This window comes from Peromyscus eremicus, chromosome 20, assembly GCF_949786415.1.
Source record: "Peromyscus eremicus chromosome 20, PerEre_H2_v1, whole genome shotgun sequence".
Classification (NCBI taxonomy): Eukaryota; Metazoa; Chordata; class Mammalia; order Rodentia; family Cricetidae; genus Peromyscus; species Peromyscus eremicus.
This window is the reverse complement of record NC_081436.1, coordinates 4,558,606-4,584,281: the sequence shown is the minus strand read 5'-3', so window position 1 is coordinate 4,584,281 and position 25,676 is coordinate 4,558,606. Positions and strand designations below refer to the sequence as shown.

At 52.1% G+C, this 25,676-nt stretch overlaps 2 protein-coding genes across 2 annotated transcripts; one reads left to right on the top strand and one right to left on the bottom strand.

Moving 5' to 3' along the window:
* Positions 1-294: 294 nt before the first annotated feature.
* On the bottom strand, positions 295-3,961 carry C1ql4 (complement C1q like 4). The gene is made up of 2 exons (XM_059247408.1): positions 3,425-3,961; positions 295-1,040 (listed from the first exon to the last, which is right to left on the bottom strand). The coding sequence occupies exons 1-2, from the start codon at positions 3,959-3,961 to the stop codon at positions 861-863; spliced, it is 717 nt and encodes a 238-aa protein (XP_059103391.1). The 3' UTR covers positions 295-860.
* Positions 3,962-16,489: 12,528 nt separating this feature from the next.
* Dnajc22 (DnaJ heat shock protein family (Hsp40) member C22) lies at positions 16,490-22,196 on the top strand. The gene is made up of 2 exons (XM_059247483.1): positions 16,490-17,432; positions 20,521-22,196. The coding sequence occupies exons 1-2, from the start codon at positions 16,593-16,595 to the stop codon at positions 20,704-20,706; spliced, it is 1,026 nt and encodes a 341-aa protein (XP_059103466.1). The 5' UTR covers positions 16,490-16,592; the 3' UTR covers positions 20,707-22,196.
* Positions 22,197-25,676: the final 3,480 nt, after the last annotated feature.

Genomic DNA, 25,676 nt, shown 5'->3' with positions numbered 1-25,676 from the left:
CGGTGCAGGCCCACTAAACCCATCTTTAGAATCTTCTACTCAACCTTCCACATCAGAGCTGAAATCTGCATTCCTCCTCCCCTTCTGGAGAGGCACGCCTGGCCAGGCTTAACTGGATAGATCAATGTCCTAGTTGAGGTTGAAAGCGGGCATGGGAGTCCTTCAAGGGCATCAGGCATTTAAAAGGGTCAGCCACTGTCCCCACTCTGTGCCAAGGTAGGCAGCCACACACAATCCCCTCACTTTATTGGAAGAAGTAACAGTATCTGTAGCTCCAGGACCTAGCCTGGAGAGGGGTGGAACGGGGACTGTACAAAATGGGTTTTCAATGCTAGGAAGGAAGTCGTTGGGTCCTCCCGTTCACGGGAAGGCTGTCCAGGCTAGAGCCTGAGAAATGGAGATGCAGGAGGGGAAGGGAAAGAGTGGCTACTGAGGTCCGGTATCTAACCTGTGTCGGAGTCTCCTCTCACCTAGACAGGCTCCCGCATCAGTCCTTTCCCTCCCAAGCTGCCGGCGCGTCCCTTTTCCCTGTGAGTCTTTGATCTCCATTAGTGAAACTGTTCCCCAGCATCAGGCAGAAGGGAAGGCCGTGACCTCCTCCGTCCATCCCTCAGTGGCAGGGTTTCATTGGAGCACAAATGAGGTGGTCCTTCCCTAAGCGGCTCTCCTCTTCCCACCTCTCCCAGCCACTTAAAACCCTTGAGCCCCAAGAATCCGCCCATTTAGGTAGCCTGGGGAGCAGGAGAGTCCGCAGGCTCTCAGAGGATGGGGCCTTGGGTAGAGCTAGCTGGAGGTGAATGTGGATTGGAGCAAGGGGGCCAAGGGACGGGCAAATGAGAGTGTGCGGGAAGGTGCTGGGCTCAGTCTGGGTAGATGATGAAGCCTGAGAAGGTGCTGTACTTGTTGGTGTTGCCGCCGTGAACTTTCCCACCGTCCAGCTTGATGAAGACCTCGTCACCCACATCTAGGTGTAGAATGACGCTGTTGCTGGCATAGTCGTAGTTCTGATCCGCATCCTGAGCAATGGCGCTGGCCCGGACCTGGGGAGAGGACAAAAACAGACCCACATCCTGATGTTCTGTGCAGAGCTCAGTTAACTGGGGGGTTGAGGCCAGTGGCTGCTGGAGCAAGTTCGGCTTAGGTATGGGCGGTGGGGGACCAAACAAGCGTTTCTCAACCTATGGGCGTCAAATGACTCTTTCACAGGAGCTGTGTATTAGATATTTACATTACAATTCACAACAGTAGCAAAATTAGTTATGAAGTAGCAACAAAATTTTTTGTTGTTGTTTGTTTTTTGTTTTTTCGAGACAGGGTTTTTCTGTGTAGCTTTGCGCCTTTCCTGGAACTCACTTGGTAGCCCAGGCTGGCCTGGAACTCACAGAGATCCGCCTGCCTTTGCCTCCCGAGTGCTGGGATTAAAGGCGTGCGCCACCACTGCCCAGCTTCAAAATTATTTTATGGTTGGGAGTCACCTCAACATGAGGAACTGTATCAAAGGGTCACAGCATTAGGAAGGTTGAGAACCACTGAGTTAGAAGACTGCAGGGTTTCTCAGACATGACTTGGGGGCACACATGTACCTTCTCTGGGCCTCTTAGAGCAATGCGGGTAATAATAATGGAACCTATCCCATGAGGTGGTTAGGATTAAATGAGTAATTACGCCTGGAGTGAGTTCAGAACCATATGCTGTATATAGAAAATGCTACGTAGAATTGCTATTCTCATGCTAAAAAAATAAAAATAGCTTTCAGGATTCTTCTAGGAGGCCATGCTCAATTGGAATTCCTAAACTAGCTTTTCTGTGGGACTGGGGAATACGTGTATCTACCCCTGTGTCACACCTGTGTCACATCGGTAGGAAAGTGAACTGTGTCTCTCTGGCCTCCTGGGCCCCAGTTTCCCTGGGGAGTGTTCAGCCGGTCCCCCACCGTGTGGAGGGCTGCCTCTGGTCGGGCTCTCTGGTCTGCAGCAGTCACACCGCCGGCCCCTTCCCTCAGTTTCCATCCCACCGGGACCGGTTATTAAATCATTAATTATTCATCATTATTCTAATCATTATTTACCATTCCCAGGGCCGCAGTGCTGGCTCCGTGGAATACAGAGTGGAAGCTGTGCCACCCCACCCCCTCCAAAACCAACACACCTCAGCCTCCTCCCGGATTCCTGGCACAGACCAAATCTACCTACTCAGTGCCACAAGAAGAAAGACACCAAGCTTTCCTTAGACTTTGGCATTCCCCAGTCACAGGTGCACTGGATCATGTGGCCATTCACTATCAACCCCAGGAAGATGCTCAGACCATAACAGCTCCCTTTCCTCAGGCTCTGGAGGGAGGGACTTGCTAGGAACAGACCCCAAAGATGAAGCGGAAGGTTGAACAGGGGTGATGTTCTCTTGGAATCCAGGAGCTTTTCAGCTATAGAGCAGGGCTCAAGGCTTAGGGAGCCCTGAGGAGTAGACCTGATGCACCAGGGCCCCACCCCCTCCGTGGAACATTCAGAGGTCACTGCTCGGTCCAAACCTTCCTCTTCCTGTACAGTATAGGCAGCTCCCTCTGCCCAGTCTATGACATCTTGCTAGTTCAAATGCCGGAGTCTTTTGGGGGAGCTAGTCCCTCAAACCTAGGTGGCAATGATTTTGACTACCCCCTGAAGCAGAACATAGCGGCATCCGAGAGGTTCCCAGGGAGGGTGTAGAGCCTGTAGACCAGGCCTCCTCTCTTCCTGTCCATTGCCTCCTAGCTTTTCCAAACCAAAATTCAGTTGGTTCATCCTTCCACCTATGTGGCCCCTGAGCCGGTTTCCCACAGCTGCCTACAGAGTCGGTGTTAGCTGAGGGCAAGGCTTGGTCTAGGTTTGGCCCCAGGCCCAGGGGATGAACAAATAGGACCGCTACCTAACAGATGGGCAAAATGGTGTTTTCTTCCTTTTTTCACCTTTTCTTTGAAAATCCAAGCTGAATGACTCCACCTGGGGGAAGATGGCCACTACCCAAACACGATTCCATTCTAAGTCCTTGAAACCAGGTTCCCTCATAGCTTATTCCATGCCAGGGCTGGGGAAACCCACGGACCGAGAAGACTGGCCCAGGAAAGACAGGAGGCAACTCAAGACCGGCAGAGAGAAGGGGCTGAGGGTAAGGCAAACACCAAAGACATGATGTGGAGGCATGCTTTGAGTCCTGAGTTCCAGCTCTGACATCACTCTAACGCTCCATGAGACTTTGGACAGGTGACTTTCTTTTCCAGGCCCCCCATTCCTCCTCTTCTGATTAAATTAAGTGACCAATTGTTGGTGGCCTAGCATTCTTGGATACCTGATAGTGTTTCAGGGGAGGAGCTGGGTTGCGACTGAGTGCAGGGAATTTTAGGAGGTCCCTAGTAAGATCTGGGGCTAAGGAGAGGGGTAATCAATCTCACCTGCCCGTTCTTCATCAAATCGGCCCACATGCTGGTGCCGTCGCCACCGCGCATGAGCACATGGTAAGCGAAGAAGTAGACGCCTGGCATGGGACAGGTGAACTTGCCGCTGGCTGCCTCGTAAGCGTTGCCCACGTTGGTCACCACGTCGTCAAAGCGCAGCACTTCATAACCCTCGTGAGGCCGCCGGAGACCCGCGTAGAAAGCAATTCGGGGTATATAGCCTGCAGGGGGCGCTGCCCCTCCAGGGCCTGGGCCAGGAGGACCTGGGGGACCTGGCCTGCCTGGCTCTCCGGGGGGCCCTCTGGGACCTGGGGGTCCTGGGGGTCCCCGCAGGCCTGCCTTCCCTCGGCGACCCACCTCTCCCTTGGCACCTGGAGGGAAGGGAGGCGCCGAGGCGGGAGCGCCGTCGGGGCCTTGGCCTCGGGGTGCGTGGGGGTCGCACACCATGCGACATCGACCCAGCATCTCGTAGTGTGTCGGTCCGCGGGAGCTGTGCACCAGGAGCGGGATGGCTACCAGCAGCAGCAGCACCATGGCCACCCCGACGGCCGCGCCCGCCACCCGCTTGCGGCGGCTCAGCCGTGACGCGGCCAGGGCCAGCAAATCCTCCTCACTTTTGGGCGCAATGGCGGCGGAGGCCCGGGGCTCTCCGCGGGCTCGGGCCCCGGTGCGGATCTCCCGACGGCTGTGCCCGACCACCTTGCCCCGGCCGATGCCTCCTGTCACCGTGGAGCTGTTCCCCAAACCGCCGGTCCGAGTGGAGGTCTCCCCCGTGGGTTGGGCCAAGGACAGCCCTTGAGGGTTCAGAACCTGGAGTCTGATGTGACCCTCGGGTGCAGTTCTAACGATCCAGGGCGCCTGAGAGCCACAGCTTCTTGGACGGCTGGTTTCCCACAGGTCTAGGATGCCTGCTCTCCAGACAGTTGCGTTCTCGCGGATGGCGGTGCCTGGGTCCCGGGCGCCCTTCGCTGATTTCTCCCGGCTAGACCGGGAGACCTCTCCCCGCTCTCCCGACGTCCCAGGCTGTGAGCTGCAGGGGGGCTCTCACTGGACGCGACCTCGTCGATTTTGCACTTTGGCTCTTGGGAAGCACAACCTGCCTCCTTCAGCAGCCTTGGCCTCAGCCCTCGTCAGAGCCCTAGCCAGGCAGGCGTCCCTCTCCCGCAAGCGCTCTCCCTCTCTGCGTCCCTAACCTTCCTCCCCGGCAGCAGTGCGGGTGGTGTGAGTCGCCGCGCGGCGGGAGCCACTATAAGCGGCCGCAGGCGGAGCGACCCCTGGCGCCCAGAGCGGGAAACGCGGGGGCGGGGCAGGCCGCGCCACCTCCCCCCACCTCCCCGCCGAGCCCCCCAGTCTCCAGGTTCCCTGTCTGCACCCGGGGCTTTGCAGCGATTCTCAGCCCCCACCGTATCCTCACTTTCCACCCTGTACCTGGAGTTGGGCATTCTCAGAGCTTAGAGGAAGATGGACTCAGTGATGGGGTAAACAGGGATCAGGCTACAACGCACATAGAAGACCTCAGAGGGGACCGCGGAGCTAAACAAGGGGGCGCGGGGTGGGGTGGGGGGCTCACATACAACAAACAGAAAACAGAAATAAAATGCGATTCGCCACCACACGTCCCTCGGTGCCCCCAACCAAATACCGAATATGGCAAAGGATTCAACTGTTACTTGTTGGCCAGAATGGGAACCTGGCCTCTAAGATTAGGGGGTCGCATAGCAGCAGCAGAAGAAGGAAGAGGAATAGGAGAAGGAGAAGGAGAGAGAGAGAGAGAGAGAGAGAGAGAGAGAGAGAGAGAGAGAGAGAGAGAGAGAGAGAGAGAGAGAGAGAGACTGGGGAACAAGCAGGAAACGGACATCCGAGAAATCAGAGACCGAAAGAGACACAAAGAGACAAAGCTTCTAAAAGAGACTGACTGACAGCCCCAGAGCGGGAGAGGGAGAGACAGAGACAGAGAGAGAGAGAAGGGAGCCTAGACAGGTTGACAGATCTAGAGAGAAATGTAAATGGCGCGCTGCGGAGAGACACCCAGGTCCGTGTTCGGACTCCAATGTGACATATCAACTGTGAGGAAGACGCGGGGGCGGGGCAGTTCTGCAAGCAGAGTGGTAGGCTGTGGGTCTGTGTGTTGTGACAGTGTGTGGGGTGGGGTGGCCCCAAGACCCTGGCCTTGCTGTCCCTGGGTGAGCAGGGCTGTGAATTGTGGGCTGTCTTTGTGTACACATGTGTGAGGCTGCTTGAAGAGGGAATCCGTATGTCTCTCTGTCTTAGTCCTAAAATCTGAGACCCACAGAAGCCAGTCCTGTCTCAGGACTGAAGCCCTTGGGACCTCCTGGTGAGAAAGAACCATCCTCACTTGCCCTGTCCAGACTGGCACCACCCGAATCTTGCCCTGATACCAGCTTTCATCAGCCTCCCTCCCCAGTTGTTTATTATCAGAGAAAATCTAGAGAAATTAGGCTCCCAATAATGGATGTTTGGTTGATTATGCACAGTAACACAATTCAAATTTGGATTAGGTATTAGCCGCCAGCCTACACTGCCTGTAACGGTGACAATGTCTGCTTTCAGAGTGGCCAAGAAGGAACACTGGCTTTCATCAGAGTGCAGAGGGAAAGCCAGGAGCTGTATCTTCTCAGGGAATGGAAGGTGAGAGGCTGGCAGAGTGGGGTTTAGGACTGAAGGATCTAGGGGTGTTTGGAGACCTAACAGTAGACAGCAAGAGAGGCCTCTTGGAGAGTAGGTAAACACCAAGAGCGTGGTGTGTGGACTATGTTGTGTAAAGCAGAAGGTACAAGGTACACCAGGTCACAGTTGTCTAGAGGTGATTCTTCATCTCTCCTTTCCTGTACTCTTTCCCTGGACCCCCTGCAACACCTTCTGCAATCCTGAGAAAGAAGTGACTGGGGTTGGGCTTGGCCCCTGTTTGGGGTGGGGCAAGGTCCCGACCTGCCTGAAGGGATTGGGAGAGAAAGGATTGGCAGCCCGTGGGGGAAGGGCTCCTCCTCCAACCATAAATACAAATTTTATTCAAGGTCTTTGTCACCATTTGTCTTCCTCGGGGGGCTGAGGGCCATGTCGGCCCTGTGCATGTCTAATTCCTGATCTGCTCCCCCAGGCTGCATGATGGATGGATCAGAGAAAGCAGGTCTCCGTTCACACCAGCCTCCCCTGCAGAGCCTCAGGCCTCATCCACCCCAAGTCCCAACACCCCTCGTCTTTCCTCCCCACCCTCTCCCCCCTCCACTCAGCAGAGGCCCTCTCTGCCCAGCTCTTCACCCACCCCACTAATCCTAGTTCCCATCACTCCCCTTTCGATCCCCTCACCTTAGCCCCTTTCAGATGCCAGGCTTCTTCACTGGAGCATCATCTGCGCCTATCCTCAGCCCAAGCTGTGAGCAGCAGTGACCAGGCAGGCTGCAGGAGGCAGCGGTTATGTTTGGTGTGTGTGGGGTGGGGTGGGGTGGGGGGGAGCGGGCTTGGCTCACAGGGAGCCAAGGGGCCAGCTCTATGAATTTATTCATGTTCTGTTGCTCTTTCCCCACGCTCTGGAATAAAGCTGCCAGCTCACCAGGTTCTCATAGCTTCCCCTGCAGCTGTCACATTAGTCCAAGGGGGGACCTAGTTAGGGCTAAGACCAGGAGGTCTTCCTGGGGCCAAAAAAAAATCTATGAGAGAATGCTGGGCACTGGGGAGAGGTTGGGGCATTGTACCCAGAGCCTCTCTGGTGATTGAACTAGGAAGTCCCAGTGAAGTGGTGAGCGTAAGAATGGGGGGGGGGTAGGCAGCCAGGGGTGCAGCAGTACAACCAAAGCCTGGTGCAGGGGTGATGGGAAGAAGATGAGGAGGGGAAGACCTCGGCAATCCCCTAATCAAAGCCTAGCCCAGTCGGAATCCTGCAGTAACCCCTGCCAATGACTCTGCACTTCCGCTGTTCCTAATCCCAAATTACACACGTAACTCCTAAAACGAACCTAAATTCCATAACAAGACCCTAAGGGGAATCCTGCCTTTCCTAGAACCCAGGGGTTTCCCCAGAATTTCCCCCAAGGCTACAGCCAGGTGTGTGTCAGAGCGCTAAGGGCCAGACTTTAGATTAGCATGTGATTAGCATATGATTTGCATGTGTTATGTGCCTTCTACTCTGCAGAAGTTTTCATGTTAAATTTTTATGAAGTCTGGCGGAAAGGTCCTGGCTCCTTGAAGATTCTTTCTTTTTGTTCTTTCTCTCACACTTATTGTCACTGACCCAGACGCCCTCTAGGGAAGAAAAGAGGTGAGGAGGTCAGAAATAGAGAGGGTGGGAAGATGCCTGGCAGCGTGGCTTCCATCACCTTACAATCCTCCGTTTCCTCATCTATTGAGAGAGAGACAGAGACAGAGACAGAGAGACAGAAAGACCTCCTGGCTGGTGTCCTGTCGTCAAAATCTGAGAACCCGTTTCCTTCCTGCTCTTCAGGGCCGGTGATATTCTCGCCAACCTTCCATGCTTTGCTCTCCTTTCCACTTTGGAGGACGCACAAGCCAGACACAGCATGGGTTGTCTGGCACTAGACCCCTTGTATAAAAAGGAGAGAACTCCGTCCACCTTAAGCACAGGGCGTTGCATGGGACTGGAGAGGACGTGAGTAAGTGCTTGTTTAATGTGAGGGTTTTAACATGTGAGTTCTCATTGCATCCATCTGGTATCCCTAAGAGATGGGTGCATTATCCCTATCTGTAAAAGATGAGGAAACGGGGGTCCAGAAATGGGGGGGTGTCCAGTTACCACCCTGTAAGGAGATATTCCTAGAATGGGAGGGGGATGTTCTTAGAACCGGGGTTTTGATGTCTCGGCGTCCTTCCCGGTGCGTGGAAAAGGGACAATGGCACTAGAGGCGTGCAAAGGCCAGAGAAGCTGGACAGGAGTAGGCAGCAAGGTTTTTACAGGGACCCAGCAACCTACATGTTGACCACAACAGGCCGGTCTTCACTTCACACGTTCCCAACCTCTGCTCTGGCTGTCAACTCTGGCACCAAGTTTCAAATACCGGCTAACAGAAGGCCAAAGTTAGTTACAGAGAACGGTTCAGAGAGAAGGGGGCCCAGAAAAAGGAGGGGATGAAAAACGAAGTAAGCGAGGGGAATTTTGCTTCCTGAGCCAAAGGGAAAACCGAAAGTCCCCTTGTGACCAACGGGGAAAAGCTGTTGGCTTGACCTGCGCGCGCACACACACACACACACACACACACACACACACACACACACACACAGTTTGCCTTCTTTTGGAGATTATGTGCCCACACTGAAGACTCAGAGGACCCCTGCAGCATCCAGGGTTTCCACTCATCAGCTGGTCAGTCCCCTTGGCCTAGAGCCCCATACAGCCTTGTTCATAGCCCTGCTGGTTCCCCAGCGAGTTCAGTAGAGTGCTTCCAAAATGTTTATTAGACCCGAGTACTGATTTTCTTCATTCCGCAGCCCAGCACATCTATCCAGATGAGGCTTCTGGTCGGCACCCTTTCCTCCTTCCTTTGAGCTGGCACCCCCACCCCTTGGCCCCCGTCACCACCTCTGGCCCTCTCCAGTGTCTGATTAATGAAATGTGGCAATTGGCTGCACAGACAGCTGTCATACCCCTCATTTCTCCGCTGGGATATTGAATCCCTCGCCGGGAGACCGACAGGTTAAAGGAGGTGGATGGGGTGCAGAGAGCTGAAGGAGGGGCGCGGGCTGCTGAGAGCTGACAGCCCAGGAGGAAGCACCAAGCTCGAAGTCTCCAGGGCTCAGCTAAGTGATGTAGGCCCTAGGATACTCCTTCTGTCCGGGGCCCCTAGATTTTTCTTTTTTTCCATTCTTTGACAAGCAGCAGACTTAACCAGATCCATACCCAACGCCCTCTGACAATAGCCGACCTCACACTTCTTGGCTTCACCCAGGGCCAACCGTGGCTTCAGTGAGATCAGCCGGCAACGCCTGAGAGCCCGCGGCGGCGGCCCAGTGCTTCCTGCCATCTTCCATCCCTTCCCTCTCGCTCCCCCTCCTTCCTGCGCTCCCTCCCCCGCGGCCGCGGCCTTTATTAGGGATTCCGCGGCTGTCGGTCCCGCCATCCATCCTGTCCGCCAGCAATTAGGCGGCCAGACAAAGAGCAGCTTCGGATGGATGAGGGTCCCGGCGGATCGGAAATGTGAAGGGTCAGCGCTGCCGCCCGCGGCGCACCCCGCTCCCCCTTCCGCATAATCACCCGCTGCCCGTCACTCAGCCGGCCGCCCGGGAGCTCCGGGGCCCGGGAGAGGGCGGGGCTGGGACTGCAACCTAGGCACCCGGGCCGGGTGGAGCAGACTCCTGCAGGTGCGGCTCCTGCTGGGGAGTGAACGGTCCTCCAGGGCACCAGCAGAGGAAGAGGAAGGAATTTGGGCATCCGCTAAGGCGAACTTGGTACCTGTGGCCCGAGGCCTTCCTGAGGGGAAGCGGAGACTAACTAGTTGCCAGAGAGAGGCAGATCAAAGTCCTGGGTGTCCCCTGCTGGGAGACTGGAGGACTAAGGCTTTAGGGTCTTCATTCCCCGGCAAATGGAACTAAACCCGAGGCCACCCCTTTCGGAGGAAACGCCAGGCCTCTAGCCTATGGCGCCTCCTATCGGACTAGAATGACACTGCGTTTCTTATCCCCACTCTCCTGAGTTAAAACCATCCATATCAAATCAAGAAATGCTCCAAATCCGGGCGAACCCAAGTGGAGCCAAGAGGAAGTTCAAGGAGTCCAGGTTTTACTGCGGATTCTTTGGCGCTGGCTCCCAGCTGCCAAATCAACATCTCAATCTGACAATTAGTGGTCCCGGGTTGGGGGGGCGGGGAAAGGGCCCTTGACGCCCGGGCCGCCAAGCCCTCCCGGCGGGAGGCAGAGGTGGGCGGTGCTGGCAGTGATGAACGACTCAGGGGGGGCCCAGGGCCCCGAGCGCGCATTCATTACTCCACTGACAGGCGGACAGGGGCCGGGTGGGCGGCGAGTGGACGTGCCGGGAAAGAGGCCAGTGGCAGACGCGGGAGCAAGGGAGCGTTTAACAGTCCCATCGCTCCCTCTATTCCTGGCTTTTCACTCCGACCCTGGCCTTGGCTACCTTGAACTTGGCCTCCTGGTTGTTGGCCATCTCCTTAATTAAAGAACTAGAGAAGGGAATCGGAGATGGAGACAAACTCTGCCCTTGGATTGGGCGATTTAAGGTCAAATACCGAGAAAGGATGTAGATAGGCTTTAAGAGTAGGTGGTTTGGGTGCCTGACCTCAGAAGGATTGTGCGTGATTGCTCACTCAGACAAAGGTGTGTGCGTGGCAGTGATTGATAGAGTAGACGGTGCATCAGCGCCAGTACTATGAGTGCCAGTGCCAGGGATGTGTCCCCCGGATTTCATCAGTGGAGGATGAGCCACCACACCCTCCCTGCCTGCGTGTGCCCCCCTTCGGCTCGCTGTCAGTTCTGTCTGCAGTTCTGGGGGAGATGGCAGTGCACAGGGTGACAGCTGAGGTGTGCTCCTGAGGGTGTGTGACATGTTAACTGTGAGAGTGCTGTGACAACTGATCTCTTCTAGCACCTTCCTAGAGCGAGCATTGAAAGCAGTGGACACGCTCCCCTCCCCAAAGTCTAGATACCTAATTGCTTGGTCTTGGAGAAGGGAATCACTGCCAGAGTTCCATCTAAGCTACAGCCCGACTTATAGAGCATCTACAGTCTCCAGTATAAGATGTGGTCCCCAACCCAGCTGGTCTCCCCTAGCTGGTAGTGAGCTGGGAGGAAGGAGTGGCTCCTGTGCAGACACCTGTGTGATGTGCTGGGTGAGAAAACCTAGATCTTTGACTCTCCAAGAGAATCCATTTCTTAGGGCCCAGGGAAACAGTAGTTGCTGGAGACCCCAGTGTTTGGACTCTTGAGCCTAGTTCACACCTTGGGAAGATAATACTAATTACACTACAATCATCTCTTTTCACCTGGCTTTGTCTCCAACCTTCCACTCCATTCTCAAACCATCCTGAAGTTGAGCCTGGCCTCTCTAGGGCTGAATCTCTTCGACCTACAGAGCAGGGGATTCTGGGTCTCTGGAACATTGCTTTATACAGGGCACCTTGAAGGCAGGTTCCATTTGCCTTGGTCTTTCCAGGGCTGGATTGTTCTTGGGGGCCTCTAGAGTTTTGTCTCTTTCCCCTATGATCTCTTCCGAATTTGTCTCCCCAGGCTTGGGGTGATCTTGTTCCTCTTTGGGCTCCTACCGGGGAATAACCCGGTACAATAGGGCAGTGCTGTGAGGATCAAAGCCGTAGCGTAGAGCTCCCTTGTTGTCACAACTGAGAACACAAGAATGACCAGGCCATGCCAGGGCACGGCCGCCTTCGCTTCTCATTCCGGGCACAGGCGCCTGGTCGATGCCTTGCTGTCCACCCCTCTTGCAAACGGCCCTCCTCCTGGCCCCCGCCCCCTCCGCCCGCCTGGAAAAGGCAAATTTGACATTTTTAAATCCCGAGCCTTAGAGGGATCGATGCGGCCCGAGGGCCCCGCCCGGGGTCGATATTCCTGATTGGGAAGCGGCCGCTGAGCGGAGCCGGCGTGTAAATCACCCGGACTAGGGGGGGGGTGGGGGGCGGTGGGTATCGGGGAACCTACTGAATCCCAGGCGCGCTCAGCGGGAAGGGTCCGGGTCCAGGCAGGACGGAGGGCGACCGGATGAGAAAGACAGGCTTTAAAAGAAGGGGAGAGGAGCCCTCCCAGGGCCTCCCCCCTCCCTCGTCTGGCCCTGCCAACTCCAGCGGCCGACTCCGGTCTCGCTTCAGCGGCCGCCATCCTCCGTTGCCCCTGGAGCCGCGAGGGAGGCCGGTGTCGGAGGCAGCCATGCAGCGTCTCCTCTTCGGCCGCTCCCGCGGGGCCCCGGCTTCGGCGGCGGCTGTCACGGAGCCGACAGGCTGGGCTGGCGGGGAAGAGGCGGGTGGCGGGTGCTGGGGGCGCGGGGGGGGGTTCGGGGGGGGGAGGTAGCTGGGAAGCTCGCACAGTTCTCGCTCAGTGGGCGCAACAGATGTTTGCCGAATCGAGGGGCAGCAAGGTGGTCCAGGGTAGCGAGGGGCGCGGGGGCGAGGGGACGTGGGCACACTTAGGGATGAGCCTGGCCGACCTGTGAGGGTGAGCCGGCACTCGAGGGCGCCCTGGCACGAGAGAACCGGCGAAAGGTTAAGAAACTCTTGGCTGCACCTGGTTAATCGCCTGGGCCTCCAGCCCTGGCCGCGTTCGGGTGGGGAAACCGAGGCAGCTGAGATGGAGGGGGCGGGCCAGGACGGTGGAAAGCGGAATCAGTGATGAAGGTTGGGGTGGCAATCAGTTTCCTCGTGGGTTTCTGTCGTAACCAAGGCCAAGCCTGGGCCAGGAGCGGGTAAATATGTTACCATGCCCTCGACAGCTGCTCACTCTCCCCCTCCCGCTTCAGCTTGTCAGATCCCACCCCCACCCCCCACCCCGCGCCAGTTTATAGAACAACAATTTGGGGAAAACAATCCTGGCCGAGTGACGGCCCCGTAATTGTGACAAAGTGAGTGCGGGCGGCTGGAGAGAGCGCTCGGGCGGGAGCGCAGCGGGGTGAGGCGCTGGCAGGGGCGCCTGGCGCCCACCCCGTCACCCCCTTGTTCTTATTCCGGTCACCTCATCCCTCTCCTTGACTCTTCTCCAATTCCTCTTCCCTAGGCCCCTTGTGCCTTCCTTCTCTCGTTTCTCCATCGCTCTGCCCTTTCCTCACAGTGACAGCTCTTCTCTCGCTCCTCCACCGACCCTCCCCCAGACGCGCCTTTTCCTCACTCATTTCTCACTCTCTCCTCCACCCTCCACTCTCTTCTCCATCTTTTCCTCGCGTTTCCTTTGCCCTCGGGCCCCAGGCTCCACCGCAAAATCTGCTTGGTTCTCCTTGCTGGTCCTTCCTTCCAGGGCTGGGCCCCGTGCCTCCATCCATCCATCCATCCATCCATCCATCCATCCGTCCATCCATCCACCCACCCACCCACCCATCCATCCATCCACCCATCCATCCACCCATCCATCCACCCATCCATCCACCCACCCATCCCTCCCTCCCTCCCTCCCTCCGTCCCGGGCACTTCTGGGTTCCTGCTGCTCCCGGAAGGCCTGGCTGCCCGCCGGTCCCCTCCCCTCCCTCCCGCCGCGGCGGGCGGTCCGCACCGGGGCTCCCGGCAGGCACCCTGAGCGAGTTTGTTTGTCCAGCGGCGGCGGCGGCGGCGGCCCGCGTGTTTGCCCAGCTTAGCGCGCCCGCCGCGCAGTGCGGGCCCAATTAAGTCTCATTCATTATTCAGTGGCCCTGTCGCCGCCCCCACCCCTCCGCCCCCCAGTCCCCAGCCGTGGCTGGGCTGTCGTTTCGCTGCCCCTCCTCGGCCCTAAAAGGGCCCTATCTCGAGCTGCCTTCTCATCCCCAACTAGGGGTAGGGGGTGTTGGGGAGAGCTAGAACATTCTGCCTCCTGTTGGCATGTGACCCTAAGTGAGGCCCACTGGCTCTATCCCTACCTCTAGTCAAGACCGGAAGATCTTGTAGATCCAAGCTTCTTTCTAAAAAAAAAAAAAAAAAGAAACTGAAGCTCAGGAGAGGGTGTGACTTGGCCAAGGTCACTGAACCGCACCAGGGATTGGAGCCTGGAATATTGAAGGCATCGTGTATGCCGCCAGCTCCATTCCAGCTGCGGAGGAAGAAGGCGGATGCCTCTCCCCCTGAGTCCCGGTGTGGTCTTACTCTTCCGAAGAAGGCGAGCATCTGTATCCCTTGCTAGCTAGTGTGCTTTCCCTTTGCTTCAGGCTGCAGGATCACAACAGCTTCGAGGCTCTCTGGATCTGGAGCTCTGCAGGGTCAGGCTCATGTTTGGGTGTGGAGTCCCCTAAAACTGGAAGACCTAGAAGTAAGACAGGGAGGTGAAATAGTGGGGGTTGATGGGCGCTCCCTTTTGCACACGGGTGGATGTCTCTCCCTTAAGAAATTAGAAGTAGCCGGGCGGTGGTGGCGCATGCCTTTAGTCCCAGCACTCAGGAGGCAGAGTCAGGTGGATCTCTGTGAGTTCGAGGCCAGCCTGGGCTAGAGAGTGAGTTCCAGGAAAGGCGCAAAGCTACACAGAGAAACTCTGTCTTGAAAAACAAAACAAAAAAAAAAAAAAAAGAAAGAAATTAGAAGTTAGAAGTAATACTACAATGGCCATCTTGAAGCTCTTGCTTGGAGCATGGAGAGAAGCATGCAGCCCGAAGTGGGAGAGGGAGAAGAGGTAATCAAGAATTTAATTTTATTGATGGGATCGCCTTTTTTCTCCCTCAGGTAGCCGCACAGTCGGGACAGCTTTGGCCTAGGGTGTCCCAACCTTGCGAAAAGGTGATCAGGGACTTTTTTGGGGGGAACCTCCCTTCCGTAAGCGGCACCGCCACCTGGCGGTTGTAGTGACGTTCTGCAAGAGGTGCGCTCCGCCGGGAGTGGGGCGCGGTTCCAGGCCCTATCATGGAAAACGGGGCGAGCCTGGGGAGAGCTTCCTACAGTTATCCCAGAGGGCGGGCAGAGGAAGGTAGGACCGGAAGGTGACTCCGAAGGGGCTGACGAGGGCTTCGGGGAGGGGCCTGGCGGAGGTGGCCTGACTTCAGACACACAGTCAGCAGCACTGAGGGACAAAGTCCACTGGTGTGGAAGTGGGAGCAGAGAGAGAAAGAGAGAGAGGAGAGGGGCCATTTTGATCCTATGGTCAAAAGAAATAACTAGTCTGAAGCGGTCTGAGCAGCCAGGTACTGCTGTCTACCGGGACTGCCTGAGGGTGAGTTCGCTTGAAGTAGCTAGGGCATGTTGGCAGGCACTTTTCGGCACTGGATTTGATATTCTGAGGATTTTTGCAGCCTCTTTGCAGAGGCCCTTCAGTCTTGTTTGGGAACAGGATGGTTGAGCTGTGGGGTGCTAAGGTCTAGGTCAAAATGCTTTCCAGAATGTTTAAGTGGAAGGACTTCAGGATCCCTTTCAAGTTTGACTTGTGGGAAATTTTCATGGCCTGGGGAGATGGGAAGGCTGGAGAGAGGCTCAAACCTTGGGCCACACACACATGGAGTTAAAGTGGTGGGCGTTAGGCACTGGCTTTCAGAAGGGTTTGAAATTTTGAAAAAGTATTCTGTTACTCCCCCCACCTTGAACCATTAAGGGGAGGTCTGAATGTAAGCTGCTTTTTCTTCTTCTTCTTCTTCTTTCTTCTTCTTCTTCTTCTTCTTCTTTTTTTTGTTTGTCGAGACAGGGTTTCTCTGGGTAGCTTTCGAGCCTGTCCTGGATCTCACTTTGTAGTGAGGCTGGCCTCGAACTCACAGAGATTCTCCTGGCTCTGCCTCCCGAGTGCTGGGATTAAAGGAGTGAGCCACCACTGCCCAGCTGCTTCTTCTTTTTAAAATTTACTTCATGTGTATGAGTGTATTCCTTGTATCTATGTGTGTGTACCACATAGTGCTTGATACCCTCAGAGACCGGAAGAGGGCATCTGTGAGCTGCCATGTGGGCACTGGGAACTGAATAGGGGTCCTCTGGAAGAGCAGTAAATAACCCCCGGGCCATCTTTCTAGTCCCAAGCTTCTAATTTGTTTGTTTGTTGTTGTTGTTTTTGGTTTTGTTTTGTTGTTTTTTGGTTCAGGCACCTAGTTCTCAGTGTCTCAACTGAAAACATTTAGAACGTTCTCATTCCTGAGCATGGTAGCAGATGCTATGAGCCCACTACTTGGGGAGATGGGGCCAGGGAGAGCAGGGGCTCAAGAGCACCCTCAGCTATGGACGCATAAGACCATCTTGGCTACATCAGACTGTGTCTCCAAAATAAATAAATACGAATAAATTTTAAACTGAATCACTCTCTTCCCCTAAATTTCGAGCCACTGTATCAGGCCTGGGGTGCTAACACAAGAGACAGCTAACACCCAAGAGCCCCTCAGGGAGGAGCGGACTTGACTTGCATTAAGGAGAAATGGTCTACTGTGTTGGGGGTTGGATGTAGTCTGATGAGTCTGCTTTTTCCCCACTCTGTCTCTTAGGGTCTAAAGGAAACTCTCGGGACTATGGTGATTCTCACAGAGGATCCTGAGATTTCTGCATTCTGATCAATGTCAAATGCCACTGGATTTGTGCTGAGACTCTTGCCATAGAGGATGGCAAAAGGCCTCTTGGTGACCTATACCCTTTGGGCTTTCGGGGGTCCTGTTGGACTCCACCACCTGTATCTGGGAAGGGACAGCCATGCCCTGCTCTGGATGCTTACCCTGGGAGGTGGTGGGTTGGGCTGGCTCTGGGAGTTCTGGAAACTCCCAAGCTTTGTCGCTCAAGCCAACAGAGTCCAGGGTCGGAAACAGAGGCCAGGAGAGGGGAGACCACCTCTGAGTCTCCTTCGCTTTGTTGCCCAGATGATAGTGGGTATCTATTTTGGTCTCGTGGCTCTGATCAGCCTTTCTTCCATGGCCAACTTCTACATTGTGGGCCTTCCGTTGGCAGTTGGCTTGGGGGTCTTGCTAGTGGCCGCTGTTGGCAACGAGACGTCAGACTTTAGGAACACTCTAGGAGCAGCTTTCCTCACTTCCCCTGTGTTCTACGGCCGCCCCGTAGCCGTCCTGCCCATCAGTCTGGCTGCCAGCGTCACGGCCCAGAAGCATCGCCGATACAAAGCTTCCGCGGAGTCGGAGACCATTAGCGTGCGGCTCTACCGTCTGGGCTTGGCTTACCTCGCCTTCACAGGCCCACTGGCATATAGTGTCCTGTGCAACACAGCTGCCACCCTTAGCTACGTGGCAGAAACCCTTGGTTCCTTCTTGAGTTGGTTCAGCTTTTTCCCGCTTCTTGGCCACCTCGTGGAGTCTGTCTTCCTTCTGCCCTGCCGGATCTGGTGGCTACTGGTTGGGGATCCTGGCTTCAACAGCAGACAGTTCCAGGAGTGGGAAAGGCTCTATGAATTTGTTGACAGTTTTCAGGATGAGAAACGTCAGCTGGCTTACCAGGTAAGTCTTTCTTTTCCGGTAAGTCCCCCGGAATGGGGATGTGTTCTGAGGTCTGCTGGCTGAGCCCTGAAAGGGTACCCTGGCTTCTTTGGGCTTCTGTGTATACTGCTTGAAGGTATTACTGATGAGAAATACATATGAATAATAGTTTAAAAAAATATTTATTTATTTATTTATTTATTTATTTATTTATTTATTTATTTATTTATTTATTTATTTATTATGTATACAGTGTTCTGTTTGCATGTATACCTGCATGCCAGAAGAGGGCGCCAGATCTCATTACAGATGGTTGTGAGCCACTATGTGGTTGCTGGGAATTGAACTCAGGACCTCTTAAGAGCAGCCAGTACCTCTGAACCATCTCTCCAGTCCTTTTTTGCTTTTTAGAGACAGTTTCTCTATGTAGCCCTGGCTGTCCTGGAACTCAGAGATCCACCTGCCTCTGTCTCCCAAGTGCTGGGATTAAAGGCATGTGCCACCACCGCCAGGCTGAATAATACTTTTTTTTTTTTTTTTTTTTGGTTTTTCGAGACAGGGTTTCTCTGTGTAGTCTTGCGCCTTTCCTGGAACTCGCTTTGGAGACCAGGCTGGCCTCGAACTCACAGAGATCCGCCTGGCTCTGCCTCCCGAGTGCTGGGATTAAAGGTGTGCGCCACCACCGCCCGGCTGAATAATACTTTTTATTGAAGTTTAACATATAAAGTGTACATGCCCCTCAGGTTAAGGAATGGAACACCACCAGCTCCAGGAAGATTCCTTCCTAGCCCTTCCCATTCTATACTCTTGCCTTGGAGTTTACCTCCTTTCTGCCTTCTGTTACTGTGAATTAGGGGTTTGGTTTTGTGGTGTAGGAGATTAGATCCAGAACCCCTGGGTATGCTACATGAACACTGTAACACTGAGCCACATCCCAAGTCCTATCATGATATATTAGGTTAAAAAATTTATTATTGCCGGGTGGTGGTGGCGCATGCCTTTAATCCCAGCACTCGGGAGGCAGAGGCAGGTGGATCTCTGTGAGTTTGAGGCCAGCCTGGTCTACAGAGTGAGTTCCAGGAAAGGCGCAAAGCTACACAGAGAAACCCTGTCTCAAAAAACAAAAACAACAACAACAACAAAAATTTATTATTGTGTATGTGTCCATGTGCCACAACATGAATGTAGGGGTCAGAGGACCGTTGGCATGTGCCACAACATGAATGTGGGGTCAGAGGCCAGTCGACAAGACTGGAGTCTCTCTCTCCCACCAAGTGTGTCCCAGCGATCCAAGTCAGGTCATCAGGCTTGTCCTAAATACCTTTATCTACTGACCCATCTTGTCAGCCCAGTGTTTTTGTTTGTTTTTGAGACACACTCTCACTATGTAGCCTTTGACTTGGAACCCAAAATGTAAACCAGGCTGGCCTCGAACTTGTGATCCTTCTGCTTCTACTTCGGCCTCCCAAGTGCTGGATATTATTATTATTACTATTATTATTATTATTATTATTTTGGTTTTTCAAGACAGGGTTTCTCTGTGTAACAGCCCTGGATGTCCTGCAACTTGCTTTGTAGACCAGGCTGGCTTCGAACTCACTGAGATCCTCTTGTCTCTCCCTCCCAAGTGCTGAATATTAACAGCACATGCCACTGTATCAGCTAGGTGAGTTTTTTGTTGTTGTTGTTTGTTTGTTTGCTACATTTATAATACTACCATTCACACAGATATACAGCTGGTTTTGCACATTCAAGGATATTTGTAGCAGTCCCTTAAATACTTGTTTACTCAGGAATCAGTCTTTCTAGGTTGAGAACAGTGGCTTTTCTTTTTCTTCTTTCTTTTATTTTTTTATTTTTTGAGACAAGGTTTCTCTGTGCAGCTTTGCGCCTTTCCTGGAACTCGCTCCGTAGACCAGGCTGGCCTCGAACTCACAAAGATCCGCCTGCCTCTGCCTCCCGAGTGCTGGGATTAAAGGGGTGCGCCACCACCGCCCGGCTGAACAGTGGCGTTTCTAATCTTCAGCAGAAAGCTTCATGATTTTCTCTGTGGGAATTCAGACAGGCTCTCACCATGTGATAGCTGGTGGTAAATCCTCTGCCCCCTTGCTTCAGCCTTTCTCTGCTGGGGTTTCAGACCTGTGCCACCACGGATGGCTCTCGAGTGTTTAACAAGTGTTAGAGGTTTATTGTCAACCACAGAGTATTTCCCAAAACTCACTGCAGATTTCTCTCTTTCTTTCTTTCTTTCTTTCTTTCTTTCTTTCTTTCTTTCTTTCTTTCTTTCTTTCCTTTTTGTTTGTTTTTGGTTGTTTTCTTTTCTTTCTTTCTTTTTTTTTTTCTTTGCCCAAGTTTTGTCTATTCTTGAACAGCAAATACATGGGATCACCTAGTACGGATCTGGCATTTTTCATCCAGCATCATGTTCACAATATGTAGCTAACATGCAATTTGAAATAGTTTGTGTTAATTCTATATCATATCCTACTCACAGCTATTTATTTACTCTATTGTTAATATTTAGGTCGCTTCTAGTTTAAGCCTTTTTTTTTTTTTCTTTCGAGACAGGGTTTCTTTGTGTAGCTTTGGAGCCTGGCCTGGATCTCACTCTGTAGACCAGGCTGGCCTCGAACTCACAGAGATCTGCCTGGCTCTGCCTCCCGTGCTGGGATTAAAGGCATGCACCCCTGCCACCCGGCTCTTTTCAGGTCTTTGGTGGATATATGTATACTCATTTCTCTTGTGGGGAGGAGATCTTGTCAAGGATGTGAAGTTCTCGGTTGGAAATGCATTTGTGGTTAAAGGCATCCTAGCTCTTACATGACACCCCGTGTTTTTTTTTTTTTTTTTTTTTTTTTGAGGGGGGGTGCTTTTATTTGTTTGAGTTGTTTTGTTTTTCTCTTACTGTTGTGGATCAAACCCAGGACCTTACTCTAGTTAGGGACATGCTCTGCTAAGGAATTTCCCCTTGGCCCAAAGGGCTGAAATTCTGTCTGAGGCTCTGGGCTATTCTAGATACCAAATAGCCTGGGGTTAACAAGAAGTAGGGAGAGACCCAGGGGCTCTGAACACTTATGAGATGCTAATTTGTGAGCTTTGTTTCCCCAAGGTTTTGGGCCTTCCAGAAGGGGCAACCAATGAAGAAATACATCGGAGTTACCGCGACCTGGTGAAGGTCTGGCACCCGGACCACAACCGGCACCAGACGGAAGAGGCCCAGAGGCACTTCCTGGAGATCCAGGCTGCGTATGAAGTCTTAAGTCAGCCCAGGAAACCCAGAGCATCCTGGAGGTGAAAAGCAACATCGAGGTTGGACTCACTGTCGGCAGAGCTGGGCAGCATATTCACACCCTGGCATCCCAAAAGTGTTAGAGAGGCTGCTTGCAGCAGAGACGAGAACTTTAAAGGGATGAGAAAGTTTATGGTAGAGAATGTATTTATGTTCTGAATTTCTAAGTTCTTGGCTACTGTATTCTTGACTCTATTTTCTTAATACCATATGGTGAAAGGTATATTATAAAATCAATAGAATATCTTTCAAAGAATAACCCACCATGTTCTATCACAGTACATTGATGTATGATGGAGGAAGATTATTTTAATGTTTATAAATGTGTAAAGCACTGGGTTGGGAGACTGAAAAATATGAAGATTCTAATATTTCAAATACTGTCATATGACAAAAGGGATTCCAAGAGGTAAGACAGGGGTTAGAGATGTCAAAGTCCCAGAAAAAAAATGTTTTTATTCCATTTATACTTTCTAGTTTTATACTTTTCCCAAAAGGAACAAGTTGCTGTGGCATGGGCGAATCGCTTCTAATTGGAACAGTGTTGTAGAGTCCCTCATGGGCTTTGAACGGGCAGAATTCTCAGGTCTGTTCAGGACTTGAAGTCTGATTGTGAGCATCATGCCTCTCTCTCAGGAGCATCTATTCCCAGAGGGGATCATAACATGGGTATAGAAGTACCAAAGTCTGCCCTGTTCTCTGCTTTGAACTAAATGTCATAGGACTATAAATGACGTATTGGGGTATTGGAAGAGGAGCAGATAATGTTATTTTATGGGGATCTGTAGACCAGGCTGGCCTGGAATTCACAGAGATAAACCTGCCTCTGCCTCTGGTCCTGGGAATAAAGGCCTGTGCCATCATGCTTCCAAAGTGGTGGTGGTGAGTTTTAATTGTCAACTTAACACTATCTTGAATTACCAGAGAGAGAGAGAGAGAGAGAGAGAGAGAGAGAGAGAGAGAGAGAGAGAGTCGTCATTGAGGCATTATCTATATGAGTTTGGCTTATGGGGAGTCTGTGGAGGATTTTCTTAACTAGGATAACTGTGAAGTGGGAAAACCCAGCTTGAACGCAGACAGTACCATTTTCGTAGACTGGGCCCGGGATTGAATGAAAAAGGAAAACAAACTGTGTACCGGCGTGCACCCATTCAGGCTCTGTTCCTGATTACGGAGTCCGTGTGACCAGAGCCCTCGAGCTCCTGCCTTGACTTCCCACATGATGGACTGTGCCTCGCCTGGAAGCTGAGAGGAATCTCTTAAGTTACTCTTGTCAGGGTCTTTCATCACAGCAACGGGAGCCGAAACTAAGACAGGACTGACGGAAAGATTCATGATTCTATATCTCGTGTGTCTTTAAGGCAACTCCGGGAAGCCCCGGGGAACTACCACTTTGTGGATTTCAAGGAGGCCTTATTGAATTCCAACTGGATGTGGAAAAAGAGGACAGGATGTTTCCCTTTGCAGTGGAAGACTGAAGACCAGAAACATGTTAAAATTATACCGTTTTTTTTTTTGTTTGTTTGTTTTTTTGCTTTTCCAGTGTGTTTTAGTTACACTTTTTTCCCCAAAAATATTAAAATTTAAAAACCCTAAAAAAGGGCTGGGGGTGGTCACACACATCTTTGACCCCAGTACTCAGAGACAGAGGCAAGCAGATCTTGGTGAATTCAAGGGCAGCCTGGTCTACATGAAGAGTTGTAGACCAGCCAGGGCAAGAGTAAGCACTGTCTCAAACAAACAAGCAAAAACAAGAAATAACAACAATAAAAGGAGGTTACTAAAAACTGAACAAATGGATTGTCCTTATTTTATTGCTAAGCTGAGTTAATAAAATCTAATGATTTCACATTCTCTGACTTCTACAAAAGTCAGATTCTGTATTGGAAGGGAATTGAGAAAGCCAAAGCCTGAGTACCCTACATCACAGAGTCTTGAGAATTACATCACAGATGACCATTTTCACTTTTGCTTGAATTGGAAATCCCTTCTGGCTGGGTGGCGGTGGCGCATGCCTTTAATCCCAGCACTCGGGAGGCAGAGGCAGGCGGATCTCTGTGAGTTCGAGGCCAGCCTGGTCTACAGAGCGAGTTCCAGGAAAGACGAAAAGCTACACAGAGAAACCCTGTCTCGGAAAACCATTTTAAAAAAAAGAGTTTTCTGAAAAAGTACTGCAGTTTAGTAGACAGGAGCAAAGGAGTGAGGAGCTGGGCCTCCGCTCCTACCTGATCAGTTAGGGTCTCATGTAGCTCAGGGTAGACTCAAATTTGCTCTGTAGCTCACAATCTTCTTCCGCATCTTAAGCTCTGAGATCCCATTTGTACAGCACCAGACTCTGCTACTTCTGCCTTCTCTACTGCCCAGGAGGGTGGCTGGATGAGTCTTCACCATTGTCTTAGGGAGGGGGTTAGGCTTAGGTGACCTTTAAGATAACAGTTAACATTGGGTTCTGTGGTTTCTTTCACTTGAGGCTTATGTTAAACAATTTGACTTGCCATCTTCTGGCTGCCTTCTTGTGGACATTATTTTGGTAAGAAACTAAATTAGCAGAGAGTGGTGGTACATACCTCTAATCCCAGCACTTGAGACGCAGAGGCAGAGAGCTCTGTGAGTTGTGAGTTCAAGGTCAGCCTGGTCTACATTGTGAGTTCCAGGCCAGCCAAGGCTATCAGTGAGACCCTGTCTCTAAATAAATAAATAACATATTTGAGTCAGGGTCTTGCAAGTGGAACTCCTCTGCCTTTGTTCCTAAGTGCTGGATAACAGGCAGATCTCACTCTATCGGTTGGGCTAAGGAAAAAACAGGTTTTAAGTAAAAAATTTTAGTTTAATTGATTATTACTATCATTGTGTGTGCACCTATCTGTATGCCAGAGAGCATGTTTGGCGATCAGAGGAGAACTTTCATGACTGTTTTCTCCTTCCACGCTGCGATCGGGAATTGAACACAGGCCACCAGGTTTATACAGATGCTGCTTTTGCTCACGAAGCTATTGGACTGGCCCTAAAAAAGATTAAGGGGAGGAGGTTGGGGAATATAGCTTAGTGGTGGAGTACTTGTCAAGAATGCCCAAGGCCTTGATTTGATTGCCCCTAAAATAGTGGTTCTCAATCTATGGGGTCTTGAGCCTTTTGAGGGGGTTGAAAAGCCCTTTCACTGGGGCCACCTAAGATCATCAGAAAACACAGATGTTCACGTTATGATTCACAACAGTAGCAAAATTACAGTTATGAAATAGCAAGGAAAATAGATTTATGGTTAGGAATCACTACAACACGAGGAACTGTATTAAAGGGCCGCAGCATTAGGAAGGTTGAGAACCACTGCCCTAAAAGGAAGAGAAAGACTCAATGAGGCATTGTCTAGATGAGGTATAAAATGCATCCTTTTTAGTTTCATTTTCTTTTGTTACGACAGGGCCTTATTCTTTTACAGCCCAGTCTGACCTTCAACTCATAGTCTTCCCATTTCTTCTGCTCAAGGATCGCAGGCATATGTCACCATGCCTACCAAGCTCGTTGGATTTGTTTTGTGTTGTTTTATGGCAGGACTCATGTGACCCTGGCAGGCCTTGAGCCCTCAGTGACTGAGGAAGATCCTGAACTGCTAATCCTCTGGCTCCACCTCCTGAGTCCTGACTACAGGCATAGAGGAACACTTAGCTAAATTCATCCTCATTTTTATTTTTATTTTTTTTATTTTCATTTTTATTTTTTTTGGTTTTTCGAGACAGGGTTTCTCTGTGTAGCTTTGCGCCTTTTCTGGGACTCACTTGGTAGTCCAGGCTGGCCTCGAACTCACAGAGATCCACCTGGCTCTGCCTCCCGAGTGCTGGGATTAAAGGCGTGCGCCACCACTGCCCGGCAATTCATCCTCTTAAAGTATACAGTGTTAACCCCAACATGGGGGAGGTAGCCGTAGGCTGATCTCTATGAGTTCAAGGCCAGCTTAGTCTACATAAAGAGTTATAGGACAGCCAGGGCTACATTAAAAGATACTGTCTCAGCCTGGCGGTAGTGGCCCACACTTTTGATCCCAGCACTTGGGAGGCAGAGACAGGCAGATCTCTATGAGTTCAAGACCAGCCTGGTCTATGGAGTTAGTTCCAGGACAGCCAGGGCTACACAGAGAAACCCTGTTTTAAAAAAAAAGTTTACAATGTTATGGTGTTGTGCCTGTTCACAAGTATAACCATTGGGGCTCTCTAATTCCACAATTTCACACACATTCCAAAAATGCCCCACACTCCCTGGCAGTCACTCTTCCTTACTGTCTCCCAGGAGCCTCTGGCAACCACACTCTGTATTCTTCTTCTGTCGCTGGCTTATTCTGACGTTTGCTTTCATTAACTAATTAATTTATTACCCCTAGCTCCGTTCCCCCTCCCCTCCCCCCGCCACTGTCCGCATTCTCATTCTTGTCCACCTTCCAGCCTATATCTTTTTTTTTTTTTTTCCTCGGACAGGGTCTCATGTATCCCAGGCTGGGGATGACCTTGGACTCCTGATCTTCTAGAGTGTTGGTAGGACCCGCATGCACGACCAAGGCAGATTTATCGATTTTTTTTTTTTTTTTTTTTTGGTTTTTCGAGACAGGGTTTCTCTGTGTAGCTTTGCGCCTCTCCTGGAACTCACTTGGTAGCCCAGGCTAGCCTCGAACTCACAGAGATCCGCCTGGCTCTGCCTCCCGAGTGCTGGGATTAAAGGCGTGCGCCACCACCGCCCGGCTTCGATTTTGTTTTTTGAGACCGGCTCTTACACTATAGCTCAGACTGACGTGGAACTTGCTGGTAGCAGGCTCTGGCCTCAAACTCCTGGCCATCTGCCATAGCCTCTCTAGTGCCAGGATTACAGCCGTAAGGCACCACACTCAGCTCTATCCTGGATGTTTTGTATAAATGGAATCGGACAATATGTTGCCCATTGTGTGTGTCAGGCTTCTTTCATGTAGCATGTAGCATGTTTCAAGGTTCGCC

Coding starts and splice junctions, on each gene's coding strand:
- C1ql4 (XM_059247408.1), bottom strand. CDS start 3,961: ATGGTGCTGCTGCTGCTGGTAGCCATCCCGCTCCTGGTGCACAGCTCC. Junction 1,041..3,424: donor ATTTGATGAAGAACGGGCAG/GTGAGATTGATT, acceptor TCCTCTCCCCAG/GTCCGGGCCAGCGCCATTGC.
- Dnajc22 (XM_059247483.1), top strand. CDS start 16,593: ATGGCAAAAGGCCTCTTGGTGACCTATACCCTTTGGGCTTTCGGGGGT. Junction 17,433..20,520: donor AACGTCAGCTGGCTTACCAG/GTAAGTCTTTCT, acceptor TGTTTCCCCAAG/GTTTTGGGCCTTCCAGAAGG.